At 43.9% G+C, this 19734-nt stretch overlaps 2 protein-coding genes across 13 annotated transcripts in view; one reads left to right on the top strand and one right to left on the bottom strand.

Moving 5' to 3' along the window:
* The window catches only part of svopa (SV2 related protein a), an 18589-nt gene extending 7129 nt beyond the window's left edge, over window positions 1–11460 (bottom strand). The window contains exons 1-6 of one of the 8 annotated variants that reach the window (XM_064353550.1): window positions 11351–11460; window positions 10816–10914; window positions 10605–10698; window positions 1670–1830; window positions 1185–1270; window positions 220–318 (exon numbers count right to left, since the gene is read on the bottom strand). In XM_064353550.1, the coding sequence (XP_064209620.1) occupies window positions 220–318; window positions 1185–1270; window positions 1670–1830; window positions 10605–10633 (375 nt within the window). In that variant the 5' untranslated portion in view covers window positions 10634–10698; window positions 10816–10914; window positions 11351–11460. Of the gene's footprint in view, window positions 1–219; window positions 319–1184; window positions 1271–1669; window positions 1831–8646; window positions 8810–10604; window positions 10699–10815; window positions 11305–11334 lie in introns of those variants that run through there. The other 7 variants (XM_064353548.1, XM_064353545.1, XM_064353549.1 and 4 more) reach the window with 7 other exon arrangements.
* Window positions 11392–19713, top strand: usp30 (ubiquitin specific peptidase 30). Of its 5 annotated transcripts, none has more exons than XM_064353555.1 (14): window positions 11392–11590; window positions 12410–12448; window positions 12536–12645; window positions 12833–13021; window positions 13142–13245; window positions 13339–13437; window positions 13775–13820; window positions 13913–14007; window positions 14159–14218; window positions 14537–14623; window positions 14915–14995; window positions 15886–16096; window positions 16448–16559; window positions 17700–19713. In XM_064353555.1, the coding sequence occupies exons 1-14, from the start codon at window positions 11520–11522 to the stop codon at window positions 17944–17946; spliced, it is 1551 nt and encodes a 516-aa protein (XP_064209625.1). In that variant the 5' UTR covers window positions 11392–11519; the 3' UTR covers window positions 17947–19713. The 5 variants fall into 5 exon arrangements, with proteins under 5 accessions (XP_064209625.1, XP_064209628.1, XP_064209631.1 ...); XM_064353559.1 differs by having other exon boundaries at window positions 11439–11541; XM_064353560.1 differs by lacking the exon at window positions 11392–11590 and adding an exon at window positions 11656–11762.
* Window positions 19714–19734: the final 21 nt, after the last annotated feature.

Below are 19734 nucleotides of genomic sequence, written 5' to 3'. Positions count from 1 at the left end.
TTCGAACAAGGTCAAAGTTCAACCGTTTAAAAACTTTGAGGATCAACTCAAACTGGTACCAGTTTTGAGCTGTGCACTATGCGCAGTCGGGCGTCAGCACTCCCTCCGTAGGAATTTAATGGTGCCGAGCGTTGTGATGCTGATCGTGTGTAAGCAGCTTTAGGGTTAGGGTTAGGGTTAGGGGTAGGGGTGGGGGTGGGAGTGGGTGCGGTACGGTACCGATGTGAGCAGGGCAACCTCCCAGCTGGGGAGCCTCCATTCACAGTGCAGCTGAGGGGCCAGGATGCTGAGGATCATCATCTCCATGGCGTCAGCCATCTGGGGGGTGGGGGGGGGGGGGCGAGAGAGAGAAAGAGGGAAGAAAGAGTGTGAGGAGAAAGACAAAAAGTCAGAAAGGGGAGGAGAGAGAGAGAGCGAGAGAAAAAGAGAGAGAGGGTGAGGAGACAAAGACAAAGAGTGACAGAAAGAGTGGGGAGACAGAGGAAGAAAGAGAAAAACAAAATTATTACTAGGCAGGTTCCCCTGAGCTTGTGGGTCTACCCTGCGATTGTTTTCTATTCACAAGCACAGTGTGTGACGTTATCCTGCACTCCTGTGCACTGCCAGTGTGGCGCAGGGTAGGTTCAGATGATGTAACCATAGTCCTTTAACAGAAATCGCATTGGAAAAATAAGCGCCAGTGGTTCTCAACCCCGCTCCTGGAGATCTACCGTCCTGTAGGTTTTCACTCCAAACCCAATGAAGCCACACCCCATTCAGCAGCCAGTGATCTTGTTGAGTTGGTAATTAGCAGAATCAGCAGTGCCAAATTAGGGTTGAAATGAAGACCTGCAGGACGGTAGATCTCCGGGGACAGGGCTGGGAACCGGCGATTTGGGCTCGATTTGAGCCTTGAAAGACAGCTGTGAGTCAGAGGGTGGGTGCTATTCTCTGTGACTGTCAGCCACGACCTGGGTCAAATATGTATTTGTTTAGGATTCAAATACTTTTTTCTGTGCTCAGTTGATCTTGCCTGGTGTAATTAAGCCTGCCAATATGACCAGAAGGGGTGGGGTTTGCACTGTTTGAGAGTATTTCATTGGTTCCAATACACCAGACAAGATCAGTAAAGAGTAGAAAGGTATTTGAATCAAAAAAAAAAAACGTATTTGACCCAGGGTCTGCGGCCAGCTGCTGATCCTCACCCAGGACAGCCCGGTGAGAATGGAGAGTTTCCACTGGAACTTCCCGAAGCCGATGGCCTCCACCGCGTCCTCCACCATGAAGGTGTCTGGGAAGAGAGAGAGAGGAAAGCCTTCCGTCATCCAGCGTCCCACGTTCCATCACGCAGTCAACTGAAAGGGGCACAGTGCTCAAGGCCTCTGATTGGGTATTCAGGTAAACACAGAGCCTTCTCAAAACCCTGATTACAAATGCACGGCGAAATTTTACTGGCAAATTAAAGGAAGAAAGGGTTAAAGGGTTCAAAGTCGATGTTTGACCCTCGTCCAGAAGGGATGTTGAGGCACTAGGTATTTCTGGATGGGTGTAACAGATCATCTGTCACACACATCAACCACTGTAGACTCGCTGATCTCTCTGTCTCTACTGGTGGTCTTCCGGGCCAAGATAACTTAAACAAGATAAAGTCACTTTGACTAAAAAAGGCATCCGGTAAATGTTGGGGTACCATCGGTGGGGTTGGCGAACTCCCTGGGAACGGTGGTGCCATCGCCCAGCTCTACGGACTCCATGTCCGTCCGGACGCCCTCGATCTGGACCTCGTGCTCCCTGCACCCCCCATCGTCTTCGGAACGTGTGCTCTCACCCGTGCGACGGAACTTGACCACCCTGAAAGGGTTAAAAAAAAACAAATAAAAAAAATAAAAAACAGTTCAAATCCACACCAACGTCCGTCTCTTTTGAAATCCAAGCTGCATTAATAAACTCTTGCTTGGTATTCTGGTTTTAGCTGGGAACTGAAGCCTTCTCTCCAGGCTTACACACATTTAGCATTGGGCAACACAAAGCTGAGTTGGCCTTTAACACGCTCACAGAGGTGCCTCTCCTGACCCAATAAAAAAAAAAACTCCCCAAGCCTGCCCTGAATCAATATCTTTGGGGGAATGAGCTATTGTGGGTACAGAGCCGATTTTGGTTGAAGGAGAAAGGCTGTTGCCTAGGTGATGTACGAGCCTCCTGCCTGTGTCATTGTTTTATTGGCATAAATGGGATGCAGAAATTCTCAGTGCACAACATATACCAGGCAAATGGATGACAGAATAGCCCTGGAGTACACATTTCATTTGAAATACTGTATATGTCGACTGCAATAGGAGGTTGGCAACTTAATGAAGCACACACAAACCTTATGGGTAAGGTGATGTTCAAAATACATTTTCCTAAATGAATTTAAAATTTATCACATAAAAATGAAAGCTCAGCTATACGTCTTCCTACAGTAAATGGTGGGAAAGAGAGTAATATGTCACTTTAAATTATTCGTTTTTGAGTTCATGTGACTATGCCGGTAATGTATTAGGCCTACCAATTTTTCCATCGACAGCTATATTGTTCCTTATGGCACCTGCAACTGTGAGTTTTTCAGCAACAAGAAAATGAAACTAAGAGGGTAAAATGGCAAATTGTAAAGGCATAAATGCTTAACAAGGGCTCATTTAGGTCCTACACCTACGGCTAGGCTACTTAGTACAGTTAACACAGGCCACTTTGCAACTGAGGATTCGGTGCATAATCAAGATTGTGAGCCTTCTGCTGTCCTGATGCTGAAGCGTAGGAAGGGACCCTCAGCACCACCACCACAGACCAGCAGAGTCACCATCTCCCACCATCTCCCACCGCAGAGCGAAGACTCGTCACTTCAGGGAGCACTTGGGCGGAGCACTTAGCTAGCCTGCACTCACCCTCAGTAAAGCTAAAAACGTCTATAAACCCGTACTTACTCCGCCCTGATTGCAAAAGAAAAAAAAAAGAACAAAAAAAATAACTCAGCACTCATCACCAGAGAAGATACTTAACACCAGCTGATGTCTATGGGCCCAGACTTTAAGCATTCGTTGCATGCAGAAGATATGTGCAAAGTAGGCTACTAAACAACATACAACACCATAATGTTTGCAACATAACATTAATATGTCCCAAACATTATGGTGCCACAAAATGGGGTGCTATGTATAAAAAGTGCTGTACCTTCTTCATGTTGAAACCAAAATGTATAAAAATACCTTTTAATAAAAGCTGAGAATGCGCACTATAACCACATGTGAATTGTTTGGGAACAAATCTAAAATCGCACAGAACAGAGCCCATTCAAGAATAAAAAATACATCTTTGTCCCAAACATTATGGAGCTCATTATTCATGCATATGAAATGTAGGGCTGCTTCCAGGTTGAGATCACCCACAACTGACATATACCGTTAGGCCCAATTACAATACCCCCCCGTACCAAAAGCCAGAGCACAAATCCGTCATCTGCATACGAATTAATAAAATATTCAATTCATGATACGTTCGTTTTTTTCTATGTAATTGGGCCAGCAGTGTCCATCTCCCTGAGGTTAAAAGAACAGCAAGCGGGTGAGCTTTGCATCAGAGGCTCCGTGTGAGCGACCATTGATGACCTAATGACTATAATCAAGAGTGTTTATTTCAAGAGCTCGACTGACTGCAGCTGAATGCTCTTAGCTGAACGGTGTAATTAGCCAAAGGAACACGCTCAGTCCCTCCCAGTAATGTAGCATTTACTGAAATTCAGTAGCAATGGGTCCCCCCCCCCGAACCGATTAGCATAAATGAGTGAAATGAAATCAAGTAAATGGACTGCATTTATATAGTGCTTTACAATTGATGCCTCTCATTCACCCACTCACACACACACACTCACACTCACGCACCAATGGTGAAAGGCTCCCATGCGAGGTACCAATCAGGTCGCTGGGAGCAATTAGGGGTTAGGTGTCTTGCTCAGGGACACTTCGACACGCCCCAGGGCGGGGGATCGAACCGGCAACCCTCTGACTGCCAGACAACTGCTCTTACCTCCTGAGCTATGTCGTCCCCAACATCTCATGTTAATTTGCAAAGAGAAATGCTGCAATACTCCACAAACCAGATAATCTACTCTGGTCGAAGAGGGCACATAAAACAGTGTGATTTAAATGGATTTTCTCAAGGCAAATGTTCAAGAAGAACCACATGTGAGAGCTTGTTGAAGAAAAGGTAGAGATACAGAGATCTGGGTATATATATATATATATATGTGTGTGTGTGTGTGTGAGTGTGTGTGTGTGTAACAAAAAATGTCTTCAGCGTACAAAATATGGCAAGTTACTCACACATACAAAGCACTGACTATACTGCAAGTCATTAATTAATACTGACGTTACAAGTATTGACATCAAAATGAGGCCAAGTTACAAAAAACTATATTGACTGTCTCCTAGCTCACACAAATTAAACTGACTCTATTCCAAAGCCAGGCCCTGCATTTTGTACGTCTTGCCATCTGAAGAGAATGCGGTCATTGAAACTTTATGTGTCACATCAAAGTGTCAAATAAAAAAAAATTGCCTTATGGAAAAAGACATCATTTAAGTTAATGTTTTAATCGCTGTGGTTGTTTCTGTAGGAAACCCCAAAAACTCTCGGTGCTGTATAGGTATGAGGCACGCCACCCCCACCATGACGTAACTTGGCGGACGGCATACCTGACATCCCAATAAATTATATATCTGGAGATACCGAAAGTGAGAGCAAGCCCAGTGCCCTAACGACTATTGCAAAGGCATCTGAATTCCTCTTCCGGAGTGCAGCAGAACCTGAAAACCCAGCCCCAGCTGGGGTGGGAAATGACTTAGAGCTGACGCTGGGGAAACGTCCTGCATATTTTAAGGCCAGGGAGCTGTGGGCTAGCGCCCATAGTTTAGCCTCGTCTCCTTGAATCTGCTTCGTTTCACATGGTGACCGGGCACACCGCCAACTCGCTGCATTTCAGAAGCAGCAGCAACAACACTAATTGCAGCACTTCAGACATACATGCTGTCAGGGAAGCGAGGATTATGTAAAATCTGCTTAAAAAGACGATTTCTGGATTCGGCGATTTTAACGGCTAACGGCACTCTGTTTAATGTTCGGCACTCTGAATACAGAATACAAGTGGCATCGACGGTTCAAAACCCCTCACTTATACAACGTGTAAAATGGATTTATTTGATTTAATTTAAAAATTATTATCAAAAATATCAATTATTAATTAAAGCACCAAGTTCACTGATAGGCAGAGAAAACTTGTTGGGTCAGCCTTTATCAGAAATGTACAACTCATAACCAGATAAAAATGAAGAGATTTATTCAGTTACAAGAACAAGTATTCAATGTCTAATCTAAAGATGAAAGTTCAACTACCTTAATAGCTGGTAGACCACACTCTACTTAATTCAATTCATGTTCAATCAAAGTTTTGGTCTCAGCCTTCATCAATACATTGAGGCCTAAACTTTTAGTATACAGATTATTTGAACGTGAACTAAATAAAACAGAATGCAGTCTACCAGCTATCTTTTTCAATCTCATTTGTTTTTGACAAAACACCATCTCCTTTGTGCGAAAACACTTTCACGGTTACTTCGACTACCTTCAGAGACAATTAATATTACAGACATGGAGACAAGTTTCAGTCACACACACAAAAAAGAAAGAATGAAAGAAAGAACAAACCAAACCGGAGCTTGTCTCTTTCGAGTTAACCCCATGAATGCGCTTAAGTTTAAAAAAAAAAACCCAACAGACAGCAAAATATTCCAAAGGAACCGGGGATGAAATGTAGAATGACCTAAGTGCAAGACAGGTCCACATTTTATGTAGATGAGAGAAGAGAAGAGGCCCCCCCCCCTCTTCTCCTGGCCCATGCATATCTAATTAATATTCAGGTCGGGGATCTGAGGAATACTTATTTCTTCCCTTTTATATATTATTATTGGTTCAGGTCACTCCACAATACATCATAGATTTTTCAAGTTACACTTGAAAAAGGAAATTAACCCTCTTTCATTGTGAGCATTATGGTGACATTAAATATTGAGACCTTTTTGCAAGTGACAGTCTTGGCGATTGAGGGAATGTCCGTGAGCCACAATGCGGTGAAACTGGATCAGCCAACGATCAAGCCAGGTTACAAAGCCAGCAGTGACCCTATGGCTTCCATTTTATTCTGCTACGGCCTCACCCAGAATCTCCAAAACAGTGCCCATAGGTGTATTGACCAATTTTAAGGTACGGAATCTTAAGAGTATGAGGCACGCCGGCACAAGGTTTCCCAGGCCGCCCCTGTTGACGAAACACACTCACGCACACACACACACACACACACACACATTTACACCTTTAATGGCTCCCCCCTAGTGCTTGCCTTCTGTATCTTATCTCTAGGCTGCTCTGGCCTAGACTTTACACAGGGTGAAACCAGGGTGGGGGGGTCGGGGTGGGCTGATTGCCTCAAAAGCAGCAGCTCCATGTTTTACGCCTGGGGGCTAAGTTTTAACCCCAGTGACGTCCTACTTCAAATACCAGTGATTGCGGCTTGACTGGAAACTTATCTCAGAATGAGCAGAGTCACGATGGGGAAGGCTTCATCTTCACAGTGGTTTCCCTCCGTTATCGCAGCGGTGCTGCTAACAATGTCCTCACTTGATGAAACAAACAAGGGAAGTAACATCGCCAACGGCGCCTCATCAGGGTGTACTTCCTGTCAGTTACTGTTAATATTGTCTCGCAGCTGCGATGCTGGGAGAGGAGACTGCGCCTCGCGCGTTGTTCACAAACAGGCTGATGAAACCTGTTGCCGCCTTCTACTGCCACACCGCCCTCTCATAACTGTGAAGAGGTCTCCATTTTATCGCTGAAAGTCAGAGGGCCGCTTTTTGTTGTTTTGTTGTTAAATTCAAAGCTGGCCCCTCATTTAGGCTAATAAAAAGCGAATCGGTTTTGTCTGAACACCAAATATTTTCCAATAACAATTTGTCCTGTGATGGTATTTCATCTTTACTAACAAGCTGACATAGAAATTCAACCTTAAAACTTAAAATGAACCATCCCGAGAAACAGGCAATGAATATTTACCCCTCCTGCTACGTATTTTTGGGTCAGAATTGACCCGTATGAAACTTGACGACATCTTCAGGAGTGAGAGGACAACAGATCCCTGGCCTTTTGCCATCTTTCACATTATAATTCAGGACTGATACACAATGCATTTGTGATCTGGACTCCTGCAGTCAAATCTGACAACGACAAAAAAAAAACAAGCTGCGAATTTGTCCATTTATGGCAAGTCATCAAGACAAACAAAATACCTAGGAAGTGCACACATGCTAAAAAGAGGTAATCAAACCTAAATATATGCATCCTATATCTACCATGGCAAATATAATCAATAAGATACCACAGAAATGCTTTTTTGTTATGAAAATGAGTTGTGTGTCCTACAGTAAGCAAGATCTGTGAGGACTGTAAAGTATACAAAACTTGTCAATCCCAGGTAAGATTAGATAACTGATTAGGTAGTAAGGTAAACCACAACTGGAAGATAAAATACCTATTACCTATTATGACCGTACCAGGTGAAAATGGGTCGGGGAACATGACTGATACAACGGATCCACAAGCATAACAGGAGGCTTAAGGGCTCTGCATGTATATTTCACAGGGAAACCGTGACTACTGTTTTTTTCTTCTTCTTCTTCTTCTTTTGAACAATCACCCGAAACTGCCGTTTGAAATACCACTATAATTAATCTGTATGGGTGCCAAGCATCATGCTGAAATTTAATAGAAAACAACGCGTATACAGTGGTAGAGATATCAAAGGTAGCAGCGGAGGTGTGCATGTACACCTATACCTACGTCACCTCAGGAAAAAAAAAAAAAAAAGATAGATCAATCTGCGGTTCCAGTGACGCTAATCCATCACCGATAGCACCCGGTGCCGAGAGAATTTGCTTACTGCGTTTCCTGCCGAACGAACCTTTCACGTGTCCACGTGGACCTGTCAAACACGCATCTAACCTTAACTCGCAGACACAGGCCAATAACACGGATAATTGAATGTAATTACCACGGGTATATATATACGGCAACTGTTACAGATAACGTTAGAATCGTTCAGTTAAAGTATTCGTATTCGTATTTTTTTTTTTTGATCCAGAAATGTACGGAAATGAGAAACGCTGTGGCAGGTGCGATGGCTTATTATTTTCCTCCGACAAACCGAACGCAAAGATAACCCAGCTCTATTGCTATGGGCCCGTCTTGAACAAAATGACATTAAAAAGTACCATTTACTTTCGTCTATTATATGGGTGTGACGTAACACGTCAGAGAGATTTATCAATGATCTTTACAAAATTATGATTAAATGATAATCGAACGGCAAAAACATTGTATGCATGCACATACACAGAAAAAAATATTATATATAGTAGTTGCAAACCCCTTATATCTCTAAGCGCACATATCAGCATCATGTTTCTTGCTATTATAACCTCTATAGGTAAGCAGTCTGTTTGGCAATAGGGCCCTGCGAGGAATTAACGAAAAACAAATAAATACTAGCATGTTATAGTTGCTTTTGAGAATCACAACGCTTACGGGAGCTGCCTCAGCTGGAACAGATCATCGTCCATTGTGGTGCTGTTTGTCGGGTTCTCCAACGCTTTGTTTCATTGCCCTCACATTGTTGTGAAAACGAACCAGGGTTTCAGCACTACAGGCTTGCGGAAAGCGACTTGTTCTGATTATCAATGGTGATCGAGCCAAAGGAGGGGCGGTGTTACAATTTTTTGCTTCCCGTGTCGTATCAATGGTGACAAAAGCTAGGCGTGCTAATGCACTCTATAGGGTAATATGCACTGACAAATGTTATGGCCAGACATATAATGTTGTAGGTACAAATAATTCTGTAAAAGCCGTGCTGTTGTACGTTTTTATTTATTATTCTAAAATTAATATACATAATATTCTGGCGGAAATACATAATAATGGTTGTTTCATAAACTCTGGTTTTAAAGTAACTACAAATATGTTTATTACACAAATTATTAATTGATTAAAGCAATTATAAGCGTTTGATGTATGGGGGTCATATTACCTTTTCCTGATTTTTGCACCAGATTTTTGATTACATTTAATTTTTTGCAACCGAATTAAAATAAATGAATAAATAAACAATTAATTCAAACAATAATGAAAATTGTAGGACACAAATTTACCAGATTTTCCAAGAGCAAAGCCAGATATTGAAGACTGAAGATAAATCCAAGTCCCGTTTGTAAAGGTGTTACATGTACATGTGCAAATATGAAGCATCCGCTGTAAAAACTCTTGTCTGACTTCAAGTTGACATTTTATTCATTACTGTATTTAAAATGAAATGAATAAGGTATACAGCAGTTTTACCTGGGGCCTGACATGCTTCAGTCATGTAGCTGACTTCTCAATTTTGAACAGGCCAAAGAGAAGCCGGTAGGATTAGACCTAAGCATCTCAGTGTGCAGAGGTGGGTAACCCGACTTCAAAGAGTAAAAAGACGGACTGTGTATTTGCTCCATCACCATGCACTAAACCATCTGATTCTAATTAGCATAACTCTTCAGCATGACAGGAGAACTAATTATTGTAATCAGCTGATTTAGTGCATGTTGGTGGAGCAAATACATAGTCAGTCTTTTTACTCTTTGAAGCCGGGTTACCCACCTCTGTCAGTGTGTGGGTAAATTATGTATGACAAATCTCACTCTCTCTCGCTCTCTCTTTATCTGTCTCACACACACACACTTTATTCTAGTCATCCCTAAATAGTCCTTTGTCCTGGAAAGCCCGGCATAAGACGATGGGATGAAATGCTATTATGCTGCGTTGGGATTTAGCGTACTGAATTTAGCAGACCAAATGTAAGCGAAAAACAGCTGCTGACTAAGACTAATATCTCAAGATGAACAGAACATGGCATTGAAAAAAATATGACTGAAGAAAATTTCATATATTGGCATTGGAGTTGCTCTAATTATTTAGAACAAATTTACTCAACAACAAAAAAAAGGAACTATTCCTGTAACCCCCCCCCCCCCCCATCAATAAATAAATAAAATTAGTATAAAGTATTGTTTTTATTAAACACACAGTGACATCACCTGGGGACCATATTCACTCAACACTGTATGAAGATTATACAACAAATCTATATTCACAAGGCCACAGTGGCCATGGATGTGAATGCTTTCGTACATTGTGTACAGGCTCTGAATGTGCTGACCCCAGCTTATTAAACTATAAATAAATCTAAAGATTTATTTTTCCATTGATGTGTTTTGAAAAACTCGGACAAGTAGATTAAGCTGCGCAAGAATATTGCCTTTTAAAAAAAGAACTCCACTCCCGCGCAATCCTGCCACTTTTCAGCAATGCGTGTTTAAATAATTAATACTGCCAAAACTGCACGCGCTGCCGTCATTACATTTAGGCACGAGATGGATTTATCTCGGAGAACAAAGATTAATAGTATTTTGAATGATATGAAATGACAAAAGCAGGTTTTTGAAAGTTCATACTGTATGAGAGCTTGCCGTGCCAAGTGCATAATCAAATTCTCCAGCGTTGCTCTCAGTTTACACACCTCATTTGCGTGCACTCAGCTTAGCAGTACTGTAGAAGAAAATGAGAATACATGTCCAGCGTTAAAAAAATGTGTCAATTAAACGCGTTGCTTTGAGGCAACAAGGACAGCACTTGGCTCTCTTGTCTATCTGGTGGTAATATTACCTTAACAGAGTTAGAATCCAAAAGTTGGACCTGACAAGGAGGTCCGGTGACTTGTGATTAGGTATTTGGCCTCGGTCTTGAATCCGATGGTGCAGTTTCCTGAAATCGTTTGTTCTTGAGTTGCCCAAAAGTAGGTTATCATAAACAGCGTGTAAGATATCCGTTTGAACATGTGCTGTAACCATAGTAACTTTGTAGTTCACCAATGCTGCATGACGGCAATGTTTTCAGACCTATGACACCATGTATATCCAGTCACACTGAGTTACAGCTACCCAAAAAAATGGGCGGGGTACAATATTCACAAAACATCAGTTATTCAAATGAAGTTAGTGCATTCAGCTAGGTAAGTTAAGCAGGGTAAGCCTATCTAGTGGTAACGTGGACGCTCACGCACGCCATCATCTAACTAGCTACTTCTAATTACACTCCCAACTATATGTAATTGTGTTGCTTTAGTCCTATTATTATTTAGTTCATCTCTAATGTAGATAGGAAACCCAGATAGCTATTAGTCACCTCATAGATACTTCACCTTCTTGGCTTGAAACTACGTTGTATTGCTTTAAATAAAACACATGCCCGAGAGTTCCTGTACTAGTATTTAGTATATCCGTATGGAAACAAAGACGTAGCTCGTTTGCGTTCCACCCTACACTCTGTGTCCACGCTAGTACAACATCTCGGCTTTTGCACCGGTGAGAATGCCGTGGTGCAGACCTGAAGGTACAGACAAGCTTGTTCGGGAGTTCCTTAGAACTGGATCCACAGTCAGGTTAGGACCAAACTGCCACGGAACAAATATCTTAATGGGGGGGTACTGATTGATATCTGGTAGTGTTCGGTACAGCAAAGTGAAGGAGGTTAGCTAGCTTGCTAATATACTGCGTAGACGGCCAAAGACGCAACACAGCACTGGGTTTATGCTACGATTTTCAACGTTGACAGTACAAAAATCAATTCAAATTTGATAGAATTGGGTCGATGAAGTCAACTTATAGCTGCATACTTTAGTTAGCTAGCTAACTAACCTCTGCCTATTTGGAAGAAGGGTAGACAGTTAAGCGAGTTAAATGCAGTTAGCTTTCCAGGTAGCTCGCTAGCTGCTACCTAATCAGTTTGCATACAAAGGTCGCTACTAGTAGAGTACATGACCATAGAGCTAATGCTACTAGCTAGCCATGCTTCAGCTACAGGGTTGACAAGTAGCCTATCTACAGTTTTGATGAACAAAAATTATTATTTTGTTTTTGCTATAGAGGACAACAGAGCAGAGGTCAACGTTGTTATATAGTTAGGTACTTGCTATAACGTAGCCTTTTTAAATATCTGGGAACTGACAGCAGTGTTGCTCAGCTATGGGGCAGTTTAATGTCTTTGACACTGTATTTGTTTAATCTGTTTATAGATGATCAGACTAATTTACAACGAATTATGCCTGTATGTCTTCACTATTGCATGGTTATTAGCTGTTGTTTTTGTGGAAGTACGAGCTTTTGAATGACAGTAATTTCATTGCATTCAGTGATCGTAAGTTTGTGGTGTTCATTTTTATGTTCTGCCCTTTTTTTTGCTAAAAAAAATAAAATGGCAGCAATAAGGAACAAACCTTCTGCACACAGAACTGCTCCAGGTAAAATACTTGTGCTATGCTTGACATCTGTGCTTGTTTGCGGTGAACTTGTGCTAAACTTACGTGTCCTGCTACAATTCCCTTTAGGAACAAGATGATGAAAAATTGGGCGGTAATTGGCGGCATAGCGGCTGCCGTGGCGGCCGGTGTTTATGTCCTGTGGGGTCCTATTACAGAGAGGAAGAAGCGAAAAAAAGGTGTGAGATTTTAAATTTTAAATTTCTTTTTTCTTTTTATTTTTTTGGAAGTACTTAAAAAAGTGAATTAAATGGCCACTGTCTTGTCTGTGGCCAAGTACCATGAGTGGAAACCTCTTGGGTCAAAGAAGGCTGTGACACCTTGGACTGTGTTTATTAAAACCTGTTAAAACTTTGTCTTCTCCAGGCATGGTGCCCGGCCTGTTGAATTTGGGCAACACCTGCTTCATGAACTCCTTGCTCCAGGGCTTGGCGGCGTGTCCTTCCTTCATCGAGTGGCTGGACGAGTTCTCGGGCCAGAGGGGCGCGAGTCACGGCCATGACGACCAGGAGAGGGACCCCAAACTGTCCAGAACTCTTCTGCAGCTGCTCAGGGGTAGGCTTCACCAGGCGGCCGACCAGTCCCTTCTCTCTCTCTCTCTCCCTCTCTCTCTCTCTCGAATCGAGGCACCGTCTGCATTGGCTGACCGGATCTCCTCATCACCTGTGTCTGCAGCTCTGTCCAGCCATGACCCTGGAGAGGAGGATGTCCTTGACGCAGGGTGCCTCTTGGATGTCCTCAGGCTTCGCAGGTGGCAGATCAGCTCTTTTGAGGAGCAGGTGGGTCCTGTTTGTGCCTTGCATGCTCAACACCGTCTCTGACGGTGCTGTGCCTCTCATCCTGGCTGCTGCTTCTTCTTCTTCTGTCCTCAGGATGCCCACGAACTCTTTCATGTCCTCACGTCGTCCTTAGAAGAGGAGCGGGATCGTTTGCCCAGAGTCACCCACCTGTTCGACATGCAGTCCCTGGAGGTAAACCTGCCCCCCCTGCAAACTTATGCTTTGCGTAGAAGAAGACTACGTAAGTGCATGCATTGGAAGGAAGCGTGCAGCCCGGTCTTACTGCTTATTACTTCAGTCTCTTCCAAAAAAAAAAAAAAATCTAATCTGTATTGTTGTCAGTTTGACCCGGTGAAGTGGTTAACATTAGGTGAACGCTGCAGTGCCTCGTGAAGCTACTGAATAGTACCTGAGATACACAAGCCCTTATCAGGCCAGACAGGAAGTGGCTCACAGCCGTTCGCCTTTAAACGAACACGTTCAGCACGTTTCTCTTTATTAATCCCGCTGCTTGTGGCTTTGCGTGCAGAGTCCCCCAGAGTCCGGCGAGAAGAACTTGAGCTGTAGAAGTCGAGGTAAGGTCTAGTGTGAGGGAAAGTAAGCGCTACCTGCTCTTGCTTTGACTGGCAAAGTGGCTAAAAAAAACGATTCAATATTCCCCCTCCAGGCCCTCTTCACCCTATCACTAGCACATGGAAGTCCCAGCATCCTTTCCACGGACGACTGACAAGTAACATGATATGCAAGCGCTGTGAACAGCAGGTGACTGCATGCAAAATCTACTTCCTTGTTTACATTTGAAGAGAAATGTACTTGCTCTGCATATTTCCATGTGTGATTTTGACACATCCGACTCTATAAGTTTGTTTATCACAATTTTTATTATTATTATTTTAATTTTTTTTTTTTACAGAGTCCAGTGCGGTACGATTCCTTTGACAGTCTTTCACTATCCATCCCGTCTGCACCATGGGTGAGCGCACAGAAGGAGAGAGAGCTCAGTCTTGTGTGCAGACACACATTTGTAGCTTCTGGGTACAGCTTGTTATGGAAAAAATGTTGCACTATGCAAACTGTTGCAGTGCTTCAGGTTTCTTTTTTTTGGTTCACCGCCGCAAAACCTTTACAGTCCTTACCTGCGACAACAACAGTGGCATTTAAGAGGAGCAAAGGGAAGGCACTTGGAATTGTGGTTTTGTGTCTGATTATGATGTCACAATAAACCTTGTGTAATTCCACAAACTGTGGCTCCCCCGGTGGATGGGAGGCTAATGCAGATAATTTCCTCCAGGGCCGGCCTGTTACTCTGGACCACTGTCTCCAGCATTTCATTTCCTCTGAGACCATCAAGGAAGTGGAGTGTGAGAACTGTACGAAGGTGGGCTTGGAACATAGACTGGTGAAATATATGTATTAAAAAAGTCACTGTGATGTCACCCATTGACTCTTCACAGGCTTGGTTTAACTGAGTGTTAAGTTTCAAGTGCACAGTTTCATTGATTAATTATTCATTTCTAGGCAGTCCTTTTCACAATTTTGGTTGGTCTGATGGACACAAAACCTGTGCACCAGTAATATAAGATGGCACAGAGAGCCCCCAGACTGGAATGACAATGTGTTGTATTTATATCAGTATTACATGGTTGTTTAGTATGCTTGGCTGTTTCAGATCCAGGCGGCGGGTGCATTGAATGGGGAGTTCATACCAAGCCAGAGGACGACCTTCATTAAACAGCTTAAACTGGGCAAGGTAGGGATGCTCATTTGCTGTTAAGCTTGTAATTTGTTCTTTAGCAGTTTCAGGTGGTATTTGTTTCTTTCTGTGATCCTGTAATCAAGCTGCAGCTGTTTTCATAATGATACAAACAGCCTACCTTTCATTACATTACATTACATTACAGGCATTTAGCAGACGCTCTTATCCAGAGCGACTTACACAACTTTTTTTTTACATAGCACTTTACATTGTATCCATTTATACAGCTGGATATATACTGAAGCAATGCAGGTTAAGTACCTTGCTCAAGGGTACAACGGCAGTGTCCTTACCCGGGATTCGAACCTGCGACCTTTCGGTTACAAGCGCAGTTCCTTACCCACTGTGCCACACTCCGTCCTTTCACTGCCAGCCGCAAGGGTGATGTTTCCAAGAGGCAACAGACCTGGTGCGTTGAAGTAGACACTGACACTGACATCTCTTCATAGTCAGGATTTGAATTCTGGGGAGTGATAAGGGTTTAAATTCCAGATAAAACCCTCTGTTTGCAGACAGAGTTACAGCAGCGTAAGACGACTCCCCCTGTTTGTGCTTCTTCAAATGCTGCAGTGACCTGAGGATGAATAGGAATCAGATGAAAATTATGACAGTAAATCCCTGAGCCTGCTTCTCCCCCCAGGGTATTAGATGGTATCGCAGGCTATTGCACTTATTGTAGGTCGCTTTGGATAAAAGTGTCTGCTGAATAGATGCAATGTAACAGGCTTATCTGAGTCTCTCTCTTTCTCTTCCTCCCTCCCTCCCTCTCTGTCCCTCGCTCTATCACTCCCCCCCTCTCCCTTTCTCACCTTCTGTCCCTCCTCTCTTCCCCCCCATGTCTGTCTATCTCTCTCTCTCCCTCCCTCTCTCTCTCTCTCTCTCAGCTTCCCCAGTGCCTGTGCATACACCTGCAGAGACTGACGTGGTCGAGCGAGGGGACCCCCATTAAGAGGCAGGAGCACGTGCAGTTCACAGAGTACCTGTCCCTGGACTACTACAAGCACCGCCTGTCCAGCCGGGGGTCCCAGGAGTTCAGCGGGGTGCCCAAACCTGCCAGAGCTGAGGCTCATGGGAAGACCCCTCCCAACGGCGCAGGTAGAGCCCACTTTAAAACCGAAGCATGTTGCGTAAGGTGCACGGCAGAACCTCATACCTGCTAACCTGAGAGGTATGGGCTGACCGCTCAGCCGGGTGGGTATGAAACCAGACACGGCACACACATTAAACGCAAAGCTTAAGATGGCCGCTGGCTCAAAGGAACCAACAGATACCTGCAGACCCGGTGGGACTAGACTTCGAGAATCCCCGTACTAACGCACGTCCAGTTCATTAAAACAAGGACGTGCTTGTCTAGACCTGTTCTATTTTGAGCCAACCGTGCAGCCCGCATTGTAAAGAAAGAAAGAAAGAAAAAAAATGACGGAAGGGTTTCCTCTCAATTCCCAGGCGCAGAACACTGCAGCAACAACAACAAGCCGCTGTCGAACGGAGCCTGCCCGTCCGTCCTCTTCCACACACCTGTGCTGGGCCTTCAGGTCTCCTCAGCCCACGACCACAGGTGAGCAACGCTCCTGCTGGGGCCGCCTGGTGGCGCTGGAGCGTCCGCGGCGACCGGGAAGCCATGTGACTGAACACACACACGTGGGCCGAGTTAGCATTAACAGTCAAATGTCAGTGTGGTGAGATTTCAAAAAAAAAAGATTGGTTTGTTTTTGACTTAAACTGTATAGCATGCGTTTATTGTGAAGAGATGCGGTGTGCAGATCTCAGTTATCTCAAGAAGAAAATGTTGCATACAGCTAATAGTTTAATTACATTACAGGCATTTAGCAGACGCTCTTATCCGGAGCGACTTACACGCAACTGCATAGGACAGCATTTATATTGTATCCATTTATACAGCTGAGTATATACTAGTTTAGTACCTTGCCCAAGGGTACAACAGCAGTGTCCTACCTGGGAATTCGAACCTGTCACCTTTAGGTTACAAGGCCAGTTCCTTACCCATTATACAACACTGCCACAGTATAAACTGAGCCAGACCCATAGATTACGATTCAGGACCACTTGTTTGAGGGGAGTGTTCTGACTTTTAGCCTGCACCTGCCATGACTCATGGAAAGTGGATGGAAAATTATAATTACTATTCAGGACAGCTTCTTAATTAATTTAATCCTATTTTTAAAAATGTTGGATTCCTCCGTCACGGACCTGGCACAGGGCAGCATTAATTTCACATGCCTCATTTTCCGGTAAAGGTTGACATATTTTTCTTCTCCTCAGTTCCAGTCATTTCCAGTTTTTTTGGTATAGCAAACAGGTCTGTCAGCATGCTAGTTTGGAGTTATAATTTTAATGAATTCATGTGCTAGTTGTGGACATGTAAAACAATATATATATATTTATATCTCTATTTTTGGCTGGACCGCAACAGCAGGGCCAGCCCTACAAACGCGAATGTTTGTGACTGAGTGATGAAGTTAAACCATTGGTCGGCCGGATGAAGTGTGTTAGGTCCAGCCATATACTAGGTTTTGACCTGGTCTTGTTTGGGATTTATGTGATGTATACATGACTACCTGTGCATTTGTAGGCTTTTACAACATTTGTGGTAAGCTGATCATACAGTATGGAAAGCTAAACGTGTAAAGGCGAGTGGACCTTCAGCTTGCCTGACTCTCCCGCCATCTTCCCTCAGCTCCTCCACCTATCTCTTCCGGCTTACCGCCATCCTGGTGCACCACGGCGACATGCACTCCGGACACTTCGTCACGTACCGCCGCTCCCCGGCCCCGCCGCGAGGCCCCTCCCCCTTCAGCGCCCAGTGGCTGTGGGTGTCGGACGACGCGGTGCGCCGCGCCAGCCTGCAGGAGGCGCTGTCGTCCAACGCCTACCTGCTCTTCTACGAGAGGGTACGGCGGCCCAGCTTCAGGCTGGAGGAGTGAAGGGGCGGGGTTAACGATGGGCCCCGCCCCCCAAACCCTGCCTCACCTTCTGCCTGCGTACGTGCCACACAGACTGTCCTCGAGACTCCTCCCACCAAGGTGTAGTGCTCCAATCAAATCATTGCCCCTTTTATGGCTTTCCATTGACCTCCAAAGAGGGGGAGGAGCCCAAACGGAAAAAAATGTCCTTTTATGGTCGTCATAGGGCCACTGACTCGCTCACTTCCTCCTTTTATTTGCTCCCAACCCCCCCCCATCTGAACTCCCTATGAGACAGAGTCTGTCAGTGAATCGGCCTGTGCTGTCAGGGGTCAGGGGTCAAAGGTCAGATAAAGCTGTGAAGAGTAGCATAAGGCATCACGGTGTGGCCGGAGCAGAGTGATGGAACCTACAGAAGCCACTGCGGAGCCAAAATGGGGCCCCGTCCCCAAAATGGCTGCCCATCATCAATAAAGTCCGGCTTCGGAAGAGCTGGACAGGTGTTGTACATTGCTCGGATGCACCTGTTCGTTCTTCTGAATCACGGACTCCGAAAAACGACTAAATGTTCAAATGGAGCAGGTGAGTGGAACAAAAGTACCTCGTTCTTGTCCGAGATGGAAAATGCCTCATTTTACGTGTTTCTCAGTTGGGATACCTGTCTAATGCATAAAAACCTTTCTTTATGCTCCTGTGGAAGAGGGTCATTGGTGGTTCAGGTACTATGTTACACGGTCTGAATTGCTGTGAAATGAAACTTATTTGGATCTATATAAATTAGATATCAGTATCGACTTGGTTTTGAAAGATTAGTCCAAATAATTATACATGATTTCCTCTCTGAATTGATCACTACATCAGGTACACTAGTATTAATTTTTTCTCGAAAGAGCAGGAATAATGTACTGCACTCAAGCACACGACTGCTAAGTGTGTCACTCGATTGCAAAGGGGGAGGGTTCTTCGCCATGAATTTCACATGGCTGAGTCACGACAGATATTACCCATAATGCTTGGCCACAGTTACACGGAGGCCTCGAGAAATGAAGGTTTCGCTGTGATCGTGTCCGAGGAGGAGGCCAGAGCCTTTCAAACAGACCGAAAAAAAAATTCCTCTTTGCCTCTAGTGGTGTGTCTGCGGGATAATGTTTATCTCTGCCTGGTGAACAAGTGTCGTGATTCCTCCATGATTGTAGTTCACGCTGTACAGGAAGTGATCGACTCCTCTTCCTGTGAGCCTGCCTGTCCTTCCCGTGCACCTCAGCTGCCTGTGCTGTTTGTGTGTGGTAAAACTGTCGTCATCGTTGCGTTTTCAACGGAAAGATAATCATTTCACCGTTCAAAGAGAATGTGATTGCATCCGGAATACCTTGTGTGACCAGTCTGAAGCCAGTCCTTGATGAAAATCTTTAAAAAATAAAAAAAATAAAAAATTTTATTCGTTCAGTCCCAGGTGATTGAAGTGTAGTCAAATTTTGCCAAATTTGCGTGAAGTTGATCTAGCATAGAATGAACATCAAGTCCCTTGCTGATCAGTGTTTTTTCCACAGTATTTAACGCACTACTTACTGAAGGTAGAAATACTGCCCACTGTTTTCATCCTTTCAGTATTATCCTAAAACAAGAGAAATTCTCCTGCATATAACTGTCTAGCAAGCCAATTGCACTACTGTGTTTTTAATATATATATATATATTTTGTGTGATCTGTCACAATGGCAGGTGTATTTTGACTGTTTTCATAGATGAAAATGATGAAAATAAAGTTATTAATAAAAGTACAAAAGCATATGTGTGGAGATGTCCTTAC

This window comes from Anguilla rostrata, chromosome 10 (genome assembly GCF_018555375.3).
Source record: "Anguilla rostrata isolate EN2019 chromosome 10, ASM1855537v3, whole genome shotgun sequence".
NCBI lineage: Eukaryota > Metazoa > Chordata > Actinopteri > Anguilliformes > Anguillidae > Anguilla > Anguilla rostrata.
This window is presented reverse-complemented; position numbering and strand designations above follow the sequence as displayed.